General features: G+C 34.6%; 1 protein-coding gene across 1 annotated transcript in view; it reads right to left on the minus strand.

Annotated features, from left to right (window-relative positions):
- The window catches only part of Gpc3 (glypican 3), a 370154-nt gene that overhangs the window by 185466 nt on the left and 169416 nt on the right, over positions 1–15272 (minus strand). Inside the window, exon 2 of the mRNA XM_048796570.1 lies at positions 712–1406. Coding sequence (XP_048652527.1) covers positions 712–1406 — 695 coding nt within the window. The remainder of the gene's footprint in view (positions 1–711; positions 1407–15272) is intronic.

Genomic DNA, 15272 nt, shown 5'->3' on the forward strand with positions numbered 1-15272 from the left:
TATATATGGAAATATGGATGTTTTGCTTTTCTTATGTTCTTGTGTAGGTTTAGTTAGTGGGTATTAGGTGGGTCTTTTGTGCTCAAATTCTTTACTCAACATAGCAATGCAGTATACATAATTAAGAGCACGAGTGAAATCAGAATCAGAAAGAGTGATGATAACCAAATTAAAGGGAGAACCAATCAATTTCTGAATTGTGGATCTTCCACTAACTAAATGGGTGTCCTTGGACAAGCTGCAATTTCACTAAGTTTCAGTGTCCTTGATTATAAAATTGAGATAATATCTCCCACTTCACAGGATTGTCATGACAATTACTAAAACTGACAATAATAGTTATAACAGCTCACATTTATTAAAGACTTACCATGTGCCAGACAGATACTAAGTGCTTTAACACGTGCTATTCTTTATGAAGAAGATATTCTTTTTCTCCCTATTTCATGAATTGGGAAAACGAGGCTCATAAAGATAAAATGGCTCCCCAATGTTCCACAGCAAAGAAGTGGGTGGAGCTATAACTCAAAACCAGGTTTGATGACTCCATAGCCTGCAGTTCTAGCTGCAGTAACACTATCTAGCTCTGTAAGGTCATTTAGTCTACCTGTCGTCTTGCCCACTCTGATTTTTTCACTTCTATCTATCAGCACCAGATACTACACAGGCCACCCCACCCTAGTAAATCCCCATCCACTGAAAACTACTCACAGTGGTGGTCAGCTTGCCTCCATTCTTCTGGACATACTGGATGGAATCATGGATTGTCGAAAAGAGACCCAGCAGGACGTTCTCCATGTCGTAGATTCTGTACATGCCATTCACCAGTTCTTCAAGGGACAGGATGTATTCTCTCCAGTACTTGTCAATCTCCACCACACCTGCCATACAGCCTTGCATGACCACGTTGCAGTAACCACCACAAGGCTTCACCATCATCAGTCCCTGGCAGTAAGAGCAGTACCACATTCTGGTGAGCATACGGCCACAGTCCTTACTGAACTTCAGGTGGTCAGTTGTGTTGATCACTTCAATTCCAAGATTCAGGGCCTGAAGGAAGATCCTAGTGACTTGCAGTGACTTGGAAACTTGGGTCATGATTAGCTTGGGGAAATTCCCAAATACTTTCAGGTCACGTCTTGCTCCTCGGAGGCACTCGTTAATGTCGATGGCTGACTCAGGCAGGCCTGGGTTCATTAGCTGGGTATAGATGACTGGAAACAGGCTGTCAAACAGTTCATTGACCATATCGTCCACGTTGATGTCAGAACCCAAGATGTAGAGAGACACATCTGTGAAAAATTCGCCCACAAACTCAAAAGCTTGTGGGGTCAGGCTCGGGTAGTTATTCTTGAACATGGCATTGGTATAGTTCTTGGCATGGCGAACAACAATTTCAAAGGCCTCTGTAAAATAAGAGATAAAGAAATGCCCACAAATTAAAACATGAAAAGCCAGGGTGTAAATGAATTTGAGATTTCTCTGTTGCTGTGGTGATTAAGATCCCATTTGCCTTAAATAATTGACTCGCATTCATTTCTGGCATTGCCTCAATTCCTGCAATTGTTTGCTCCTATAAATCAATTTTCCTTTCTGAACATCATGACCAAACTCTGATGCGCACATAAATTCTTAAACACACAAATTATGTTTCAAATGACAAAAGCTGGGATTCAGTTAACATTTCAGCCTTTCATGAAAATATTGATTAAAAATTGGCTAAATGAGAAATTATTTCTCTTTCTCTCATTGATTTATTCAGATAAAAAGAAATTATATTTCAGAACATTTCATTCTTAGGCAGAGATAAATATTTGACAACAAACCACACACTGTATAAACTCACATAACAATTTAAGCCTGTTCAGCCCTCGGGGAGAGGCAAGTTATTAGCCAAGAATAAAAGTTATCATGAATTTCATCATTTTGGGTAGATCTTCTCCAGATAGCTTTAAAGGGAGCTATCAGCCAGACTGCAGGACTTGGAAATGAAATTTATCAACTGAAAGAGTATCTGGATGGGAAAAACAATTCATGCACTTATCTATATATTTGATACTGAAAATAATTGCAAGCTGAACATCTGGAAAGACAACTGTGAAGCTTCCTTCATAAGTTCAGCTTTCATATGATTTGGAAGCCTTATCTACTCCACAGAGACCAGGAATTCATGATTACATCTGCTATCCCAACCCATTGGCATAAGGCCCAATTAGTGTCATTGGTCTGAGAGACAAAGTAGTAATATCACCATCTTATTTTCTCCAAACCGACATATTCTAAACACATTATCCAAAATAATCAGAGTTATGCATTTATATAAGTGAAGGAAAAACAACTATAGTAATAGGTTTTTCAAGAAACGAGAGTTTTAAAACAAGCAAATAAGAACTTAAGTTTCCTGAGAAGTTTAAAATTAACTTAGTACTTTCAATTCCTTCCAAAATACAAAGGTCCATAACAGATGTATTCCAAATGATGCCAATTCATGAGCCTTGAAAAATCAAATTATTACCACTTTCAGACTACTAGAGGGACTGTACTTCAGCAGTTCCTTGGGATCACTTAGTCCAACATTTCAGTCATTTGTGGCAGAAGCGAGCTCTAGGTTGTGTCACCACCATCTGCCCTAGATCCCTCACAAGGTAGAACATGCTCCTTAGATTCTTCCCTTGGGCTTATGACATGCCCAGCAATGTTGAACAGATGCCAGTGCAATTCTGTAGAGCTTCTAAGTCCACTTGAGGAAACATGAGTTTGGAACACATCTTAACTTTCTATAAAGGTTTTTGAGAATATGTGTGTTGGCTATAGGTCCAAGGGCAGCTCAAGTGTAACTGTCATGGGGAGACACTATTTTGTGCTGATTATTTCTGTTTTGCACCTGTGAGACCTGGGGGAAATATCTTTCTTTCCATCAATTACTGCATGTTCATTTGTTTGTTCTGTTTAGAACATTAAGCAATTTCTAACATGTTTATCTATGTTGCAACAAACTTCCTAGCTCCACATACTACTTAATTCTTAATCGTTGAATGTAAAAGGTAGGTGAGGTCAATACAAAGGACCAGTCAATGAATTCGTTAAAATCATCAGAAATTTTGGGATTTAAAAGTTTTTATTCATTTTAATTACACTTAGCAATCATTTATTTCATATTGGGTTCTGTGCCAGATACTGGGGGTACAAGAGCACTACCTAGATGGAAATAAATGATACACTATTCTTGTCTTTGAAATATTTGCAAGGATGTTGGGCATGGTGATACAAGCCTGTAATTCCAGGTATGCCTGTAGTTCCAGCTACTTGAGAGGCTGAGGCAGGAGATAGTAAGTTTGAGGACAGCCTGTGTGACTTAGAGAGGCACTGTTCAAAAACAAGTTTTTGTTTTTTAAAAAAAAGGTTTTAAAAGGCTAGGGTGTAACTCAGTGGTAGAATGTTGTCTAGAATGCACAAGGCCACGGGTTGAATCTCCAATACTGCCAACAACAACAACAACAAAAAAGACATATTCACGGGGCCAGGGTTGTGGCTCAGTGGTATAGCGCTTGCCTAGCATGCATGAGGCACTGGGTTTGATCCCTGGAACCACGTAAAAATAAAAAATAAAGGTATTATGTCCATTTATAAAAAAAGATATATTCATAAGATAGATGGTTTAGAGTGTGCAAAACTTTTGCATGTATATTATGACAGCTCTTTTCTGGCATAATATTAGTGGATTATGTAATATTAGTGTATTATGTAATATTAGTGTATTATCATTGTATGTGATAGTGGAATTCTTTGTGATATTGTGATATATTCATATAGGCACATTTGGTAATATAACCCCATTTTAGGAATGATGATATTGAGTCTCCACAGAGTGAAAGGACTTCCACAGGGTCATACAGCTGCAAAACAGAAGTAATCAACACACACTGGTCTCTCCTGAGGACATATGCAATCTAGCTGTCCTCAGACCCATAGCCAATACACATTCTCAAAAACTTTTGTAGAAAGTTCTGTTTTAAACTTATTATTTTCTCATTAGGTAATGAGAAATTTCCATTCCTTTCTGAATGGAAATGTAGTAGACATAATTGCAGCCCAAAGGCCAATAAAGCAGAGTGTCCCTTGCACCTTTGCCTTGGGGCATCATGAAGTAAGAGAAGAAAGAAGAGCGATACAGAGATGCAACCCCTGTAGATCTCAATTATCCAAGGCACTATAAATATATTCTTCACAAGGCAAATTTTATATGAAATACACAGTGCATTTATTCTCTAATGAACAAGATATATGGTAGAGAAATCCCATAGATTCTATCCTTTTTTTTAAGTTTCTGTTACTACACTCTGGATCGATTACAAAAAAAATAACAATAGATCATGAACTCTTCTGCAGAAAGAAAAACAAGAATACATATTGCACGGGGAAAGGGCTGGGGGCCCATATCAAAACTCAGGTTCACACCTGTGCTTTCCTCCAAATTCCATAGCTCAGAATCCATTTAGCACATCTCTGGGTTTTGCCCCACCCTCTTATTTCTATATCACAGGACAACAGACCGAACTATAAGTACTCAAGCAAAGGCTCTTGGAGGACATATAGGAACCAACATTAAAACCAACAGGAGGTGAAAAGGAAAACTTTTCTAGGCAACTTCAGGTTTCATGAAATGAAGCCAAGGGCTAAAATAACCGTAAGGCAGTTTGCTCCATTGATTTTTTGGGGTCAGATTAGAATGTATACTTCAGCTAGGGGAGGCTTTTCTCTCTCTCTCTTTCCTGGGACAAAGTCAATATATATGACCAGGAAATATTGAAACAAATGATTGTAAAATCAGAGCTATTATGAAAAATTTGGAACTGAATAGAAAATATTCTCATTATTTACAACATATTGAAATATACATGATATATATAAATAGATTTAATAAACTGAGTTAATACACATTCTGATATAGCAAGTTTTCTAGATTTCTAGATGTCCCTATCACCCTCCTGGTCACCAATATTTGGGCATGCTGTAGTTTTGTCAATGTCCTCCTTAAATTATGGTGTTCAAAAAAGGACAGGATTCTCCAGATGTAGTTTGACAGATGAAGTGTACAACCAGGCTATCACAGCTCCTTAAGTGGTTCAATAACTTCTTATCCTACCCCCTAGGACATATAGCCTATTATAGCAGCAAAATAATTATCCTTAGTATTGGGTGCTGATGTACCTGCATTCACACCCAGACAGAGGAGATGTGCTTTTACGGACATTTTCAGAAATAGACTGAGAATTAAAAAAAACAGTATATTTGGAAGAAGAGAATAAATGAACCATGGAATCTCTTTCAAGCCCCATAGAATAAGAAAGTCCTTATAGAAGCAGGTGATTTTTTTCAAGGCAGTTTTCCTGGCACTGTAAGAATGGAAAATACTTTGTAAGAAGAAATTTCCTTTTCTTTTTCTTTCTTGTCTACTTCAGTACTGGGGATGAATCCAGGACATCATGCATGCTAGGCAAGTACTCTACCAATAAGCTACAGCCCAATCCTAACAACATTTTATATTCCTAGGATAAACGCCTCTCAATTGACTCAACTAAAAATAGTTCTTATTTTCAAGCACAGATACCTTAATGAAAAAAGAAATATAAACTTTATGAGGTACCTGTAATGCATGCCAGTATCTGGGGTAAACTTTCTCATATCTGTCCTCTAATTGCTTTGACATAAACCATATATGTTTGGAATTACTTTTATTATGCTGGTGAGAAAATTGAGGCTGAGAAGTTAAGTGACTCACACAAGGAAATGATCTCTAGCTAAAGGCCAGGGCCTGAATATAATGTTGGTACACAAATAGTTTTAATAAATCACTAGAGCATGAGTATGGACTAGTTTGAAAATTAAAACCTCCTGGGGTCCCACACCTATGGATTCCCCCATACTTGAATGGGATTTACCTCAAGAAACAACAAAGTTCTCACAGTGAAGATCCAAGAAAAATCTTGTTTTTCAGGCAGGGAAGGGAAAATTAATAATTTTTAAATACTCCATGATCATTTTGCCACAACAAATGCTTGCTCTTTATAGAATATATAATTTTACTAAAGCTTGACATAACTGGAGGAAGGGCAGTTAGATAATTCAGGATCCTCTAGACTTCCTGTCATACCTAGCCCAAGTAAAACTTCTAAAGTCACAGTCCAAGGAGTTAAAACCATGAAAATACTGTGATTAATCAGAAGATTGTAGAACTTCCCTTTAACATCTAATCAATAAATCTAAAATATAGTAATAGTTCATTACAACTGAGAGGGCTACAAGACCCAGATCCTATTTAAGGGAGAGAGTTCTTAGGGAAACCTAAAACAAACAGGTGAGGAAAAAATTTAAGAGAATAAACTGAAGCCTCTGGCATTTATAGTCACAGTAAGTATTAAATAGCCCAGCTTTTAAGCAGGTTAACACAAAACTTCATGTTAAATTTCTAATTACTAGCTGGATGCAATAGCATACACCTGTAATCCCAGTGACTCAGGACTCTGAGGCAAGAGGATCACAAGTTTGAGGACAGCCTAAGCAACTTAGTGAGGCCCTAAACAACTTAGTGAGAACTGTCTCAAAATAAAAATATAAAGTGCTGGGAATGCAGCTCAGTGGTAAAGTGCCCCTGGGTTCAATCCCTGGTACAAGAAAGGAAGAAAGGAAGGAAGGAAGGAAGGAAGGAAGGAAGGAAGGAAGGAAGGAAGGAAGGAAGGAAGGAAGGAGAAAGAATACAATATGGTAGCAATAAATCAGTTTTCAGGTCCTCAGCATGCCCTGACAGACCTCACTCTACTCATTAGGTCCTACATGAGAGATTCACAGGAAGCTCTCCTCATCTGATGGGAAACATAACAAAATACCCACCAAGAAACCCCCAGAAATTCAGAAGATTTTCTTTATGACATTTAACACATAAGCATACAAAAAAAATAATTCACATTATGAAAAAGTTGGTATTCTCTCCCTCTTCCTCTCTCATATCATAGACATTAGGAATGTCAAATAGAGAAAACTAACACTTCAAGAATATTGAGAAAGGTTCTTATTGCATTTTAGGCTCTCTGTTTCCAATATGTTATGAAGATGTTCCAGTATTTAAAAGATTTCACTGGAATCAACAAAGGTGTTTATTTCATTGGCAAATGAGTAAAGATTTAATATGTGCTTTTTTTCACTATTGTCTTATACATATAACAAATGAAAATATCATACATATAAAAATGAAAATATCAAAAACATTCATGGTAGAACTATACTTGTTCATAATTAATAATCATAATTTGTTTAAAGCAATAGTTTGGCAAAAATTAATGAAGGTATTCAGTGAGAATAAATTTGCTTTATTGAATTTATTGTATTGTACAGCTTATTGTGATTNAGAGAGAGAGAGAGAGAGAGAGAAAGGAAGGAAGGAAGAGAGAGAGAGAAAGAAAGAAAGAAAGAAAGAAAGAAAGAAAGAAAGAAAGAAAGAAAGAAAGAAAGAAAGAAAGAAAGAGAAAGAAAGAAGGAAAGAAAGAGAGAGAAAAGCCTAATGACTTCAAATTCCTACTACCCAATATATAATAGCTTACTTTGTACAAGCAACTAAAAATCATATTAAAAAGTAAGATAAACACAGTCTGCAAATACAAAGCAATTATTAAAACCATATTCAGATATGGCACAGATTTTTGGATTTATCAAACAGGGAATCTAAAACAACTAAGATTAATGTGGGAAGGGCATTAAAGGACAAAGAGCATGCAAGAACAGTTGGGTGATTTAAACAAAGATGAAAACTCCAACAGATACCAAAAGGATGTTGGAAATCAAGTATACTAAAACAGAAATGAAACATACCTTTCATAAGCTTATCAGTATGTTAAAAATGATCAAGAAAAAATCAGTGAACTTGAAGATACATCAATAAAAATATTCCAAACTAAAAGGGGAAAGAAAAAAGAAAGAGCTAAAACCATATCCAAACATCCCCAAATATATAAGGCACAAAATATGTATGACTGTAATTCCAGAAAAGATGAAACAGAAGAAATATTTTAAGATATAGTAGTCACAAATTTTTAAAAATTCATTATAGATACAATTCACAGATCCAAAAAGCTCAGAGAACAAGAAGTAGAATTAAAAATAAAATGTCATGCCTGGACATATATTCAAACTACAGAAAACCAAAGACAAAGAGAAAATCTATAAAGAAGCTTATACAGGAATAAGGATAAGAACAATCTTATCATCAGATCCATGAAAGCAAAAAGGGTTAAGTGAAATATTGAAGATGTTATAAGAAATAAAATCCCATTAACCTACAATTCTGTATCCAGCAAAATTATCTTATAAAAGTGAAAAATAAATAAATAAAGACTTTCTCGGGGCTGGGATTGAGGCTCAACGGTAGAGCGCTTGCCTCACATGTGCAAGACCCTGGGTTCGATCCTCAGCACCACATAAAAATAAATAAGTGAAATAAAGGTATTGTGTCCAACTACAACTAAAAAATAAATATTTTTTTTTAAAAAATACTTTCTCTGACAAACAAAAATGGAGGGAATTTGTCTTCAGCAAACTTACCTTGCAAGAAATATTAAGACATTTTACAGGAAAATCAGGTAGACCAGGAAATCAGATCTACATCTGGAAAGAAAGAGTGTTAGAGGGGCTGGGGTTGTGGTTCAGTGGTACAGCACTCACCTAGCCCATGTGAGGCCCTAGGTTTGATCCTCAGCACCACATAAAAATAAATAAATAAAGGTATTCTGTCCAACTACAACTAAAAAATAAATATTAAAAAAAGATATAGTGTCCAACTACAACTAAAAAATAAATTTTAAAAAAAGAGTGGTGGCAGAGCAATAAATGAAAGTAAATAAATTTTTCTATTTCTTTTTTGGATAATCTAATAGATCACTGTTCAAAGTAATATTGCAACAATGTACTTAGTAATTGTAGCATCTGAGTAAGTAACAACAATGGCAGCAATGTTTCAAGGAGTGAGAGAGAGGAACTGAGAATACTCTCTCTCCTTTCATTTTTGCAGTGCAGGGATCAAACCCAAGGCCTTGCACATACTAGGTAAGTGCTCTACCACTAAGCTATATGTTTAGCCCTAATTATCCCCTTAAATGTGAATGGCTTAAAAACAGATTAAAAGATTGGAGTAGATATAAAAGATAGGGCCTAACTTTATGTTATCAATAGGAAACACACCTTAAATATAATGATACAAATACTAATTAAGGAAAAACGTTACTACTAACACCACAGAAGTCCAAAGAATCATTAGAACAATGATGCACCACAAATTTGATAACTTAGAAGAAATGGGTAAATATACAGACACAATCCTTACTGATTAAATAATGAAGAAATAGAGTTCTTCAACAGATCAATAATGAATAACAAGATTGAATTAATAATAAAAATTCTGTTATCCAAGAAAATCCTAGGACCAGATGGCTTCACTGCTGACTTTTAACAAACATTTGAACAACTAATACCAATTATTAAATTACTCCAAAAATCTGAAGAGATGGGCATTCTTCCAAACTCATTATAAGGCCAGCATTACTTTGATACTCAAACTAGACAGGGACACATCTAAGACCAAAAAAAAAAAAGGGAAAAATAGTTACAGGCCAATATCCTTAATGAACTTAGATGCAAAAATCCTCAGCAAAACACTAGCAAACTGATTCCAACAGCCAGCACATTAAAAGGTTATTCACAGTCAGGAGTGATGGCACATGCCTGTAATCCCAGTGACTCAGGAGGCTAAGAAAGGTGGATCATAAGTTTGAGGTTAGTCTCCGCCACTTAGCAAGACCCTTAGCAACTTAGCGACCCTGTCTCAAAATAAAAATCAATCAATCAATAGATAGGCAGGGGTGTAGCTCAACGGCAATGTGCCCCTGGATTGAATCCCTAATGCCAAAAGAAAAGAAGACAAGTGATTATTCACAATGATCAAGTGAAATTCATTCCATAGATGCAAGGATAGTTCACTATAAGAGCTAATATCAGGTTGAATGGGTGGGGGGAGTCGGAAAGTTTTCTAAGAGCTGGAACAAATCAAGGAGGATTACTCTCACTACTCATATTTGACAATGTACTGAAAGTCCTAGCCAAAGCAAACGGGCGAGAGAAGGAAATAAAGGGCATTTGAACTGGAATGTAAAAAGTCAAATTGTCATTGTTTGCAGATGGCATGATCTTATATATAGAAAACCCCAAAGACTGCAACAACAAATTATTAGAACTACAAAACTAATTCAGCAAATTTGAAGGACACAAAAATCAGTAGCATTTCTATATACCAATAGAAAATTATCAGATAGAGAAAATAAGAAAGCAATCCATTTATAACAGCTACAAAAATAAAGTAAAAAAAATTTAACCAAGGAAGTGAAAGATCTATAAAGTAAAAACTATAAAAAAATGAAGAAAGAAACTAAATAGAACATATATACATATGCAAAGTGGGAAGACATTTCATATTCATGGATTGGAAGAATCAATATCATTAAAATGTCCATACTACCTAAAGTTGACGTATATATTCAAAGAGGCATATAAAAATGCTCCATATCACTAATCAGAAGAGAAAACAAATCAAAACCACAATAATATATCTCCTTAACCCAGAAGAATGATTATTATGTAAAAGTCTAAAGATATCCAGTACTGGTGAGGATACAGAGAAAAGCCAAGACTTGAACAGTGTTGGTGGGAATATACATTCGTATAACCATTATGGAAAACAGTGTGGAAGTGCCTCAAAAATTAAAAACACAACTACCACATGACCCAGAAATCCCACTGCTAGGTAACATATAAAGGAAAGGACGCCAGTATGACAAAGAGATATCTGTATTACCATGTTTATGTGTTCATCAACTAATGGATGGATAAAGAAAATATGGTATATATATATACACCATGAAATACTATTCAGCCACAAAAAAGAATGAAATCCTGTGATTAACAACAACATGAATAGAATAGAGATCATTATGTTAAGTAAAAAAGGAGAGCATAGCAAGTCAAATACCATATAATTTCACATGTGGACATAAAAGTTGAGGATATAATGTACTTACTAAGAGCTAGGGACAATTGAGGGAAGGGAGACATAGGAAGAGGTTTATTACTAGGTACTGAGTTATACTTAGATAGGAGTAGGAAGTTCTAGTGTGCTATTATACAGTAGAGTGACTATAGGTAAAAAAAATGTACTATGTATTTCAAAAATCTATAAAAAAACCTTTTAGAATGTTTTTACCATAAAGAAATACAAATGTTTGAGGCGTTAGATATGTTTAACCTGATCTAAATGTCATACAATATATATGTGCATGGAAACATCACATGGTACTCTACAAATATGTACAACTTTTGTTTTTATGTATCATTTAAAATGTTTGAATCTTTCTGGGTTCAGTTAAACCTGCCTGTAATCCCAGCAACTCAGGAGACTGAGACAGGAGGATCACAATTTCATGGCCAGTGTCAGTAATTTAGCAAGATCCTGTCTCAAAATAAATAATAAAGGGGATGGGACTGTAGCTTAGTGGTAGAGTCCCCAAGTTCAATCCCTTGTACCAAAGGAAAAAAAAGATCTAAATCAATATAAAGAAACAGAAAAAAACTGAAGTAGCCAAATTAATTTCACACTAAGCACACTTTAGAAGAAGGAAAATTATGAGGGATTTAGAGGGGCATTACTTAATGGTCTGTTCTCCAATAAAACATAATAATCCTTAAAGTGTAGGAACTAACAATATATGTGAGGCAAAAGCTGGTAGGTCTGCATAAAGAAATAATAAAAACCCACGATTATAGCTATAGATGTCAATGTCTCTCAGTATCTAAAAAGTTCATTAGGCAGAGAACTAGTAAGAACATAGTTTAACTGAATAGCACCATCTATCAACTGGATCTAATTGATATTGATAAAACACTTCATCTATCAACAGCAGAATACACATTTTTCTCCAGCACTCATAGAACATCCACATTCTGGGCCATAAAATACATCTTATTAAATTTTAAAGCATTAAATTCATACAAAGAATGTTATCAAATCACAATGGATTTAAACTACAAATCAGTAACAATAGTAACAGACCACTTTCAATCACTTGCAAAATAACATATGGGCATTCAGGGTGTAGCTAGTGGTAGAGCACTTGCCTAGTATACATGACAGCCTGGTTCCTATTCCCAGCATTACAAAGCAAAATTTAAAAAAAAAAAAAAAAACACAAACAAACAAACAAACAAAAACAAAACAAACAAAAAACCCACATGGGACCAAAAAAATATCAAGAAGAAATTTAATGTGTTTAACTAAATGAAAATAAACATACAATTTGTGAGATGCAGTAAAAGCAGTGCTTTCTATGCTTATAAACTTGGTAAAAGTGATGAAATGGAATAGAATGACCTAAATTCAAAATTTCTATAAAGTTATGGTAACCTGGACATGATGGTATTAATAAAAGAATAAAAAATAGATTAATGAATGCAGAGCTTAGAAATAGACCACACAAATATAATCAACTGATCTTGACCAAAAAGGGAAGGCAATTCAAAAGAGAAAGATTGGTCTTTCCAACAAAAAGTGCTGGAATAATTGGACATCCACATGCAAAGAAATTAATGTATACAGACTTTTCAACATTATAAAATTAAGTCAAAATTGATCAAATATTTGAATGTAAAATTCAAAATTATAAAATTTATTGAAGATAACATGGAAAGGATTTTGGTGGCCTTTGGCTTGCAATGAGTTTTTAGCTTTTAAAAAAAAGCACTACCCATGACATTTTAAAAAAAAATGATAAGTAAAACTTTATTAAAATTAGAGAAATTTGTTCTGTAATCTTAAAAAAAAAGTAAAGAGAAAAGCATTTGTCACAAACATAAAAGACAAGCCATATAGTGGGAGAAAATATTTGAAAAATACATATATGATAAGTGTCTTGTATCCAAACTGTACAGAAAAGATTTAAAATCAGTAAGAAAACAAGCAATGCCATTATAAGATGGGCAAAATATCTGAACAGACACTTTGCCAAAGAAGATAAACAGATGGAAAATAAGCATAAAAATGATACCGTCATATTTCATTAGGAAAATGCAAGCTAAAATAACAATGAGATGCCATTGAACAGCTATTAGAATGGCTACAAGTCATAAAACCAATGATACCAAATACTGCAAGGATGCAGAGAACAAGCATTCTCATTGGGAATGCAAAATGGTACAGTCATTAGAAGACTGCTTAGCACTTTCTGACAAAACTAAATCTACAAGAGGAAGTGAGGGGAAAGGGAAAAATAATACAAGGGGGACAAATGAATGTCAGTAGAGGGGGCAGAGAGAGAAGAGGCGAGGGGAGGGAAGGGGAGGGGGGATAGTAGAGGATAGGAAAGGCAGCAGAACACAACAGACACTAGTATGGCAATATGTAAATCAATGGATGTGTAACTGATGTGATTCTGCAATCTGTATTTGGGGTAAAAATGGGAGCTCATAACCCACTTGAATCAAAGTGTGAAATATGATATATCAAGAATTATGTAATGTTTTGAACAGCCAACAATAAAAAATTAAAAAAAAAAAAAAAAACTAAATCTACATTTGCCGTGTGATCCAGTGATTGTGCTCCTTGGTATTTACCAATCCAAATTGATTTGAAAACTCATATCCACATAAACCCTGCAAATGAATGTTTATATAACAGCTTTATTCATAATTGCCAAAACTCGGGAGCAAGCAAAATGCTTTCAGGGCTGAACTGGATAAATAAACTGGGGTACTTTCAGAAAATGGAGTATTATTCACCACTAGAAAGAAATGAGATATCAAGCCATGAAAAGACATGGAGGAAACTTAATTCATCTTACTAAGTCAAAGAAGTCAATATGAAAAGTCCACATACTGTATAATTCAAATACATGGCATTCTCAAAAAGGCAAAACTACAGAGATACTAAAAAGTTTAATGGTTGCCAGGGGGCTGAGAAGGGGAGAGGAGTGGATGGGAGAATATCTCAAGTTTGAGACTGGAGGGTGGTGAAACTATATTGTTTTATATTCTAATGGAGGATACACGAAATTATGCATTTCTCAAAACAATACTGTGCAATATAAATAGTAAAAATTAATGTAAATATGGACTTTGGTTAATAATTATCAACATTGGCTCATTAATTTTAACAAGTATATCACACTAATGCTAACAATATTATTCATTTTCTAAAAAAAATTAGTTGTAGATGGACACAATACCTTTATTTTATTTATTCATTTTTTGTAGTGCTGAGAATCGAACCCAGTGCCTCACACGTGCTGGGCTAGTGCTCTGACACTGAGCCACAACCCCAGCCTGTAACAATGCAGGGGAAAGAAAGAATGTAGAAACTGTATTATGTGCTCCATTTTTCTTTAAATCTAAAACTGTTCTAAACAAATAGAGTATTAATTTTTCAAACTGAAAACTAACCTGGACCTTGGAAATTAATTCTTGATGGAACTAGTGACTAGAGCCACTGAACAGTGTTAAGTCACTCCCTCTTTTTTCCTTCAATCTGCTTTGACATTTCTTTCATGAATTAGGGAGTTTTAGCATACAGTAGATGCCATATGGCATCAATGTAATTTTAATTGGAAAAACCACTGGAAAAAGTTAATGGACCAAAACACCCAAACAGGTAACACATTTCAATGTTATTTTTGAATGCTGAATGCCTTTTAAAAACTCAACCACATAGAAACTGCAAGTTTAGGTTGTAAAAAAAAAAAAAGGACCCACATTTAAAAAAAAAATAGTTCATAAAGGACAGCAAAAGTATTGTTCAAATTTTTGTTGGATTTTTCCAGCTTTTTATGGTTCATATTAATTTAACTTGAATCGACTAAACTTTTAAAAAGTTGTTATTAAAAATAAATCATTTATTTGTGCAGGCCCATGACCAGCCTATAAATGTGTTTTAGTTTTAAAGTTTCACAAGCTAAGCTACTAAATACAAGGTATATCATTTAGAAGGAAAGAAATGAGTAAAAGTAAGAATTTTAAAAATCTCATGAGCTATTACATTTATCATTAGATAGATAGATAGATAGATAGATAGATAGATAGATAGATATTCCCCCATAGGCTATTACAGACTAAAGAGGACAATTAAAATGATTCATTCAAAGAGTCTTCAGAAATAAAAAGTGAATATCCCTAACCACTAGAAAATT

The sequence above is a fragment of the Marmota marmota genome, unplaced genomic scaffold (assembly GCF_001458135.2).
Source record: "Marmota marmota marmota unplaced genomic scaffold, marMar, whole genome shotgun sequence".
NCBI classification, from domain to species: domain Eukaryota; kingdom Metazoa; phylum Chordata; class Mammalia; order Rodentia; family Sciuridae; genus Marmota; species Marmota marmota.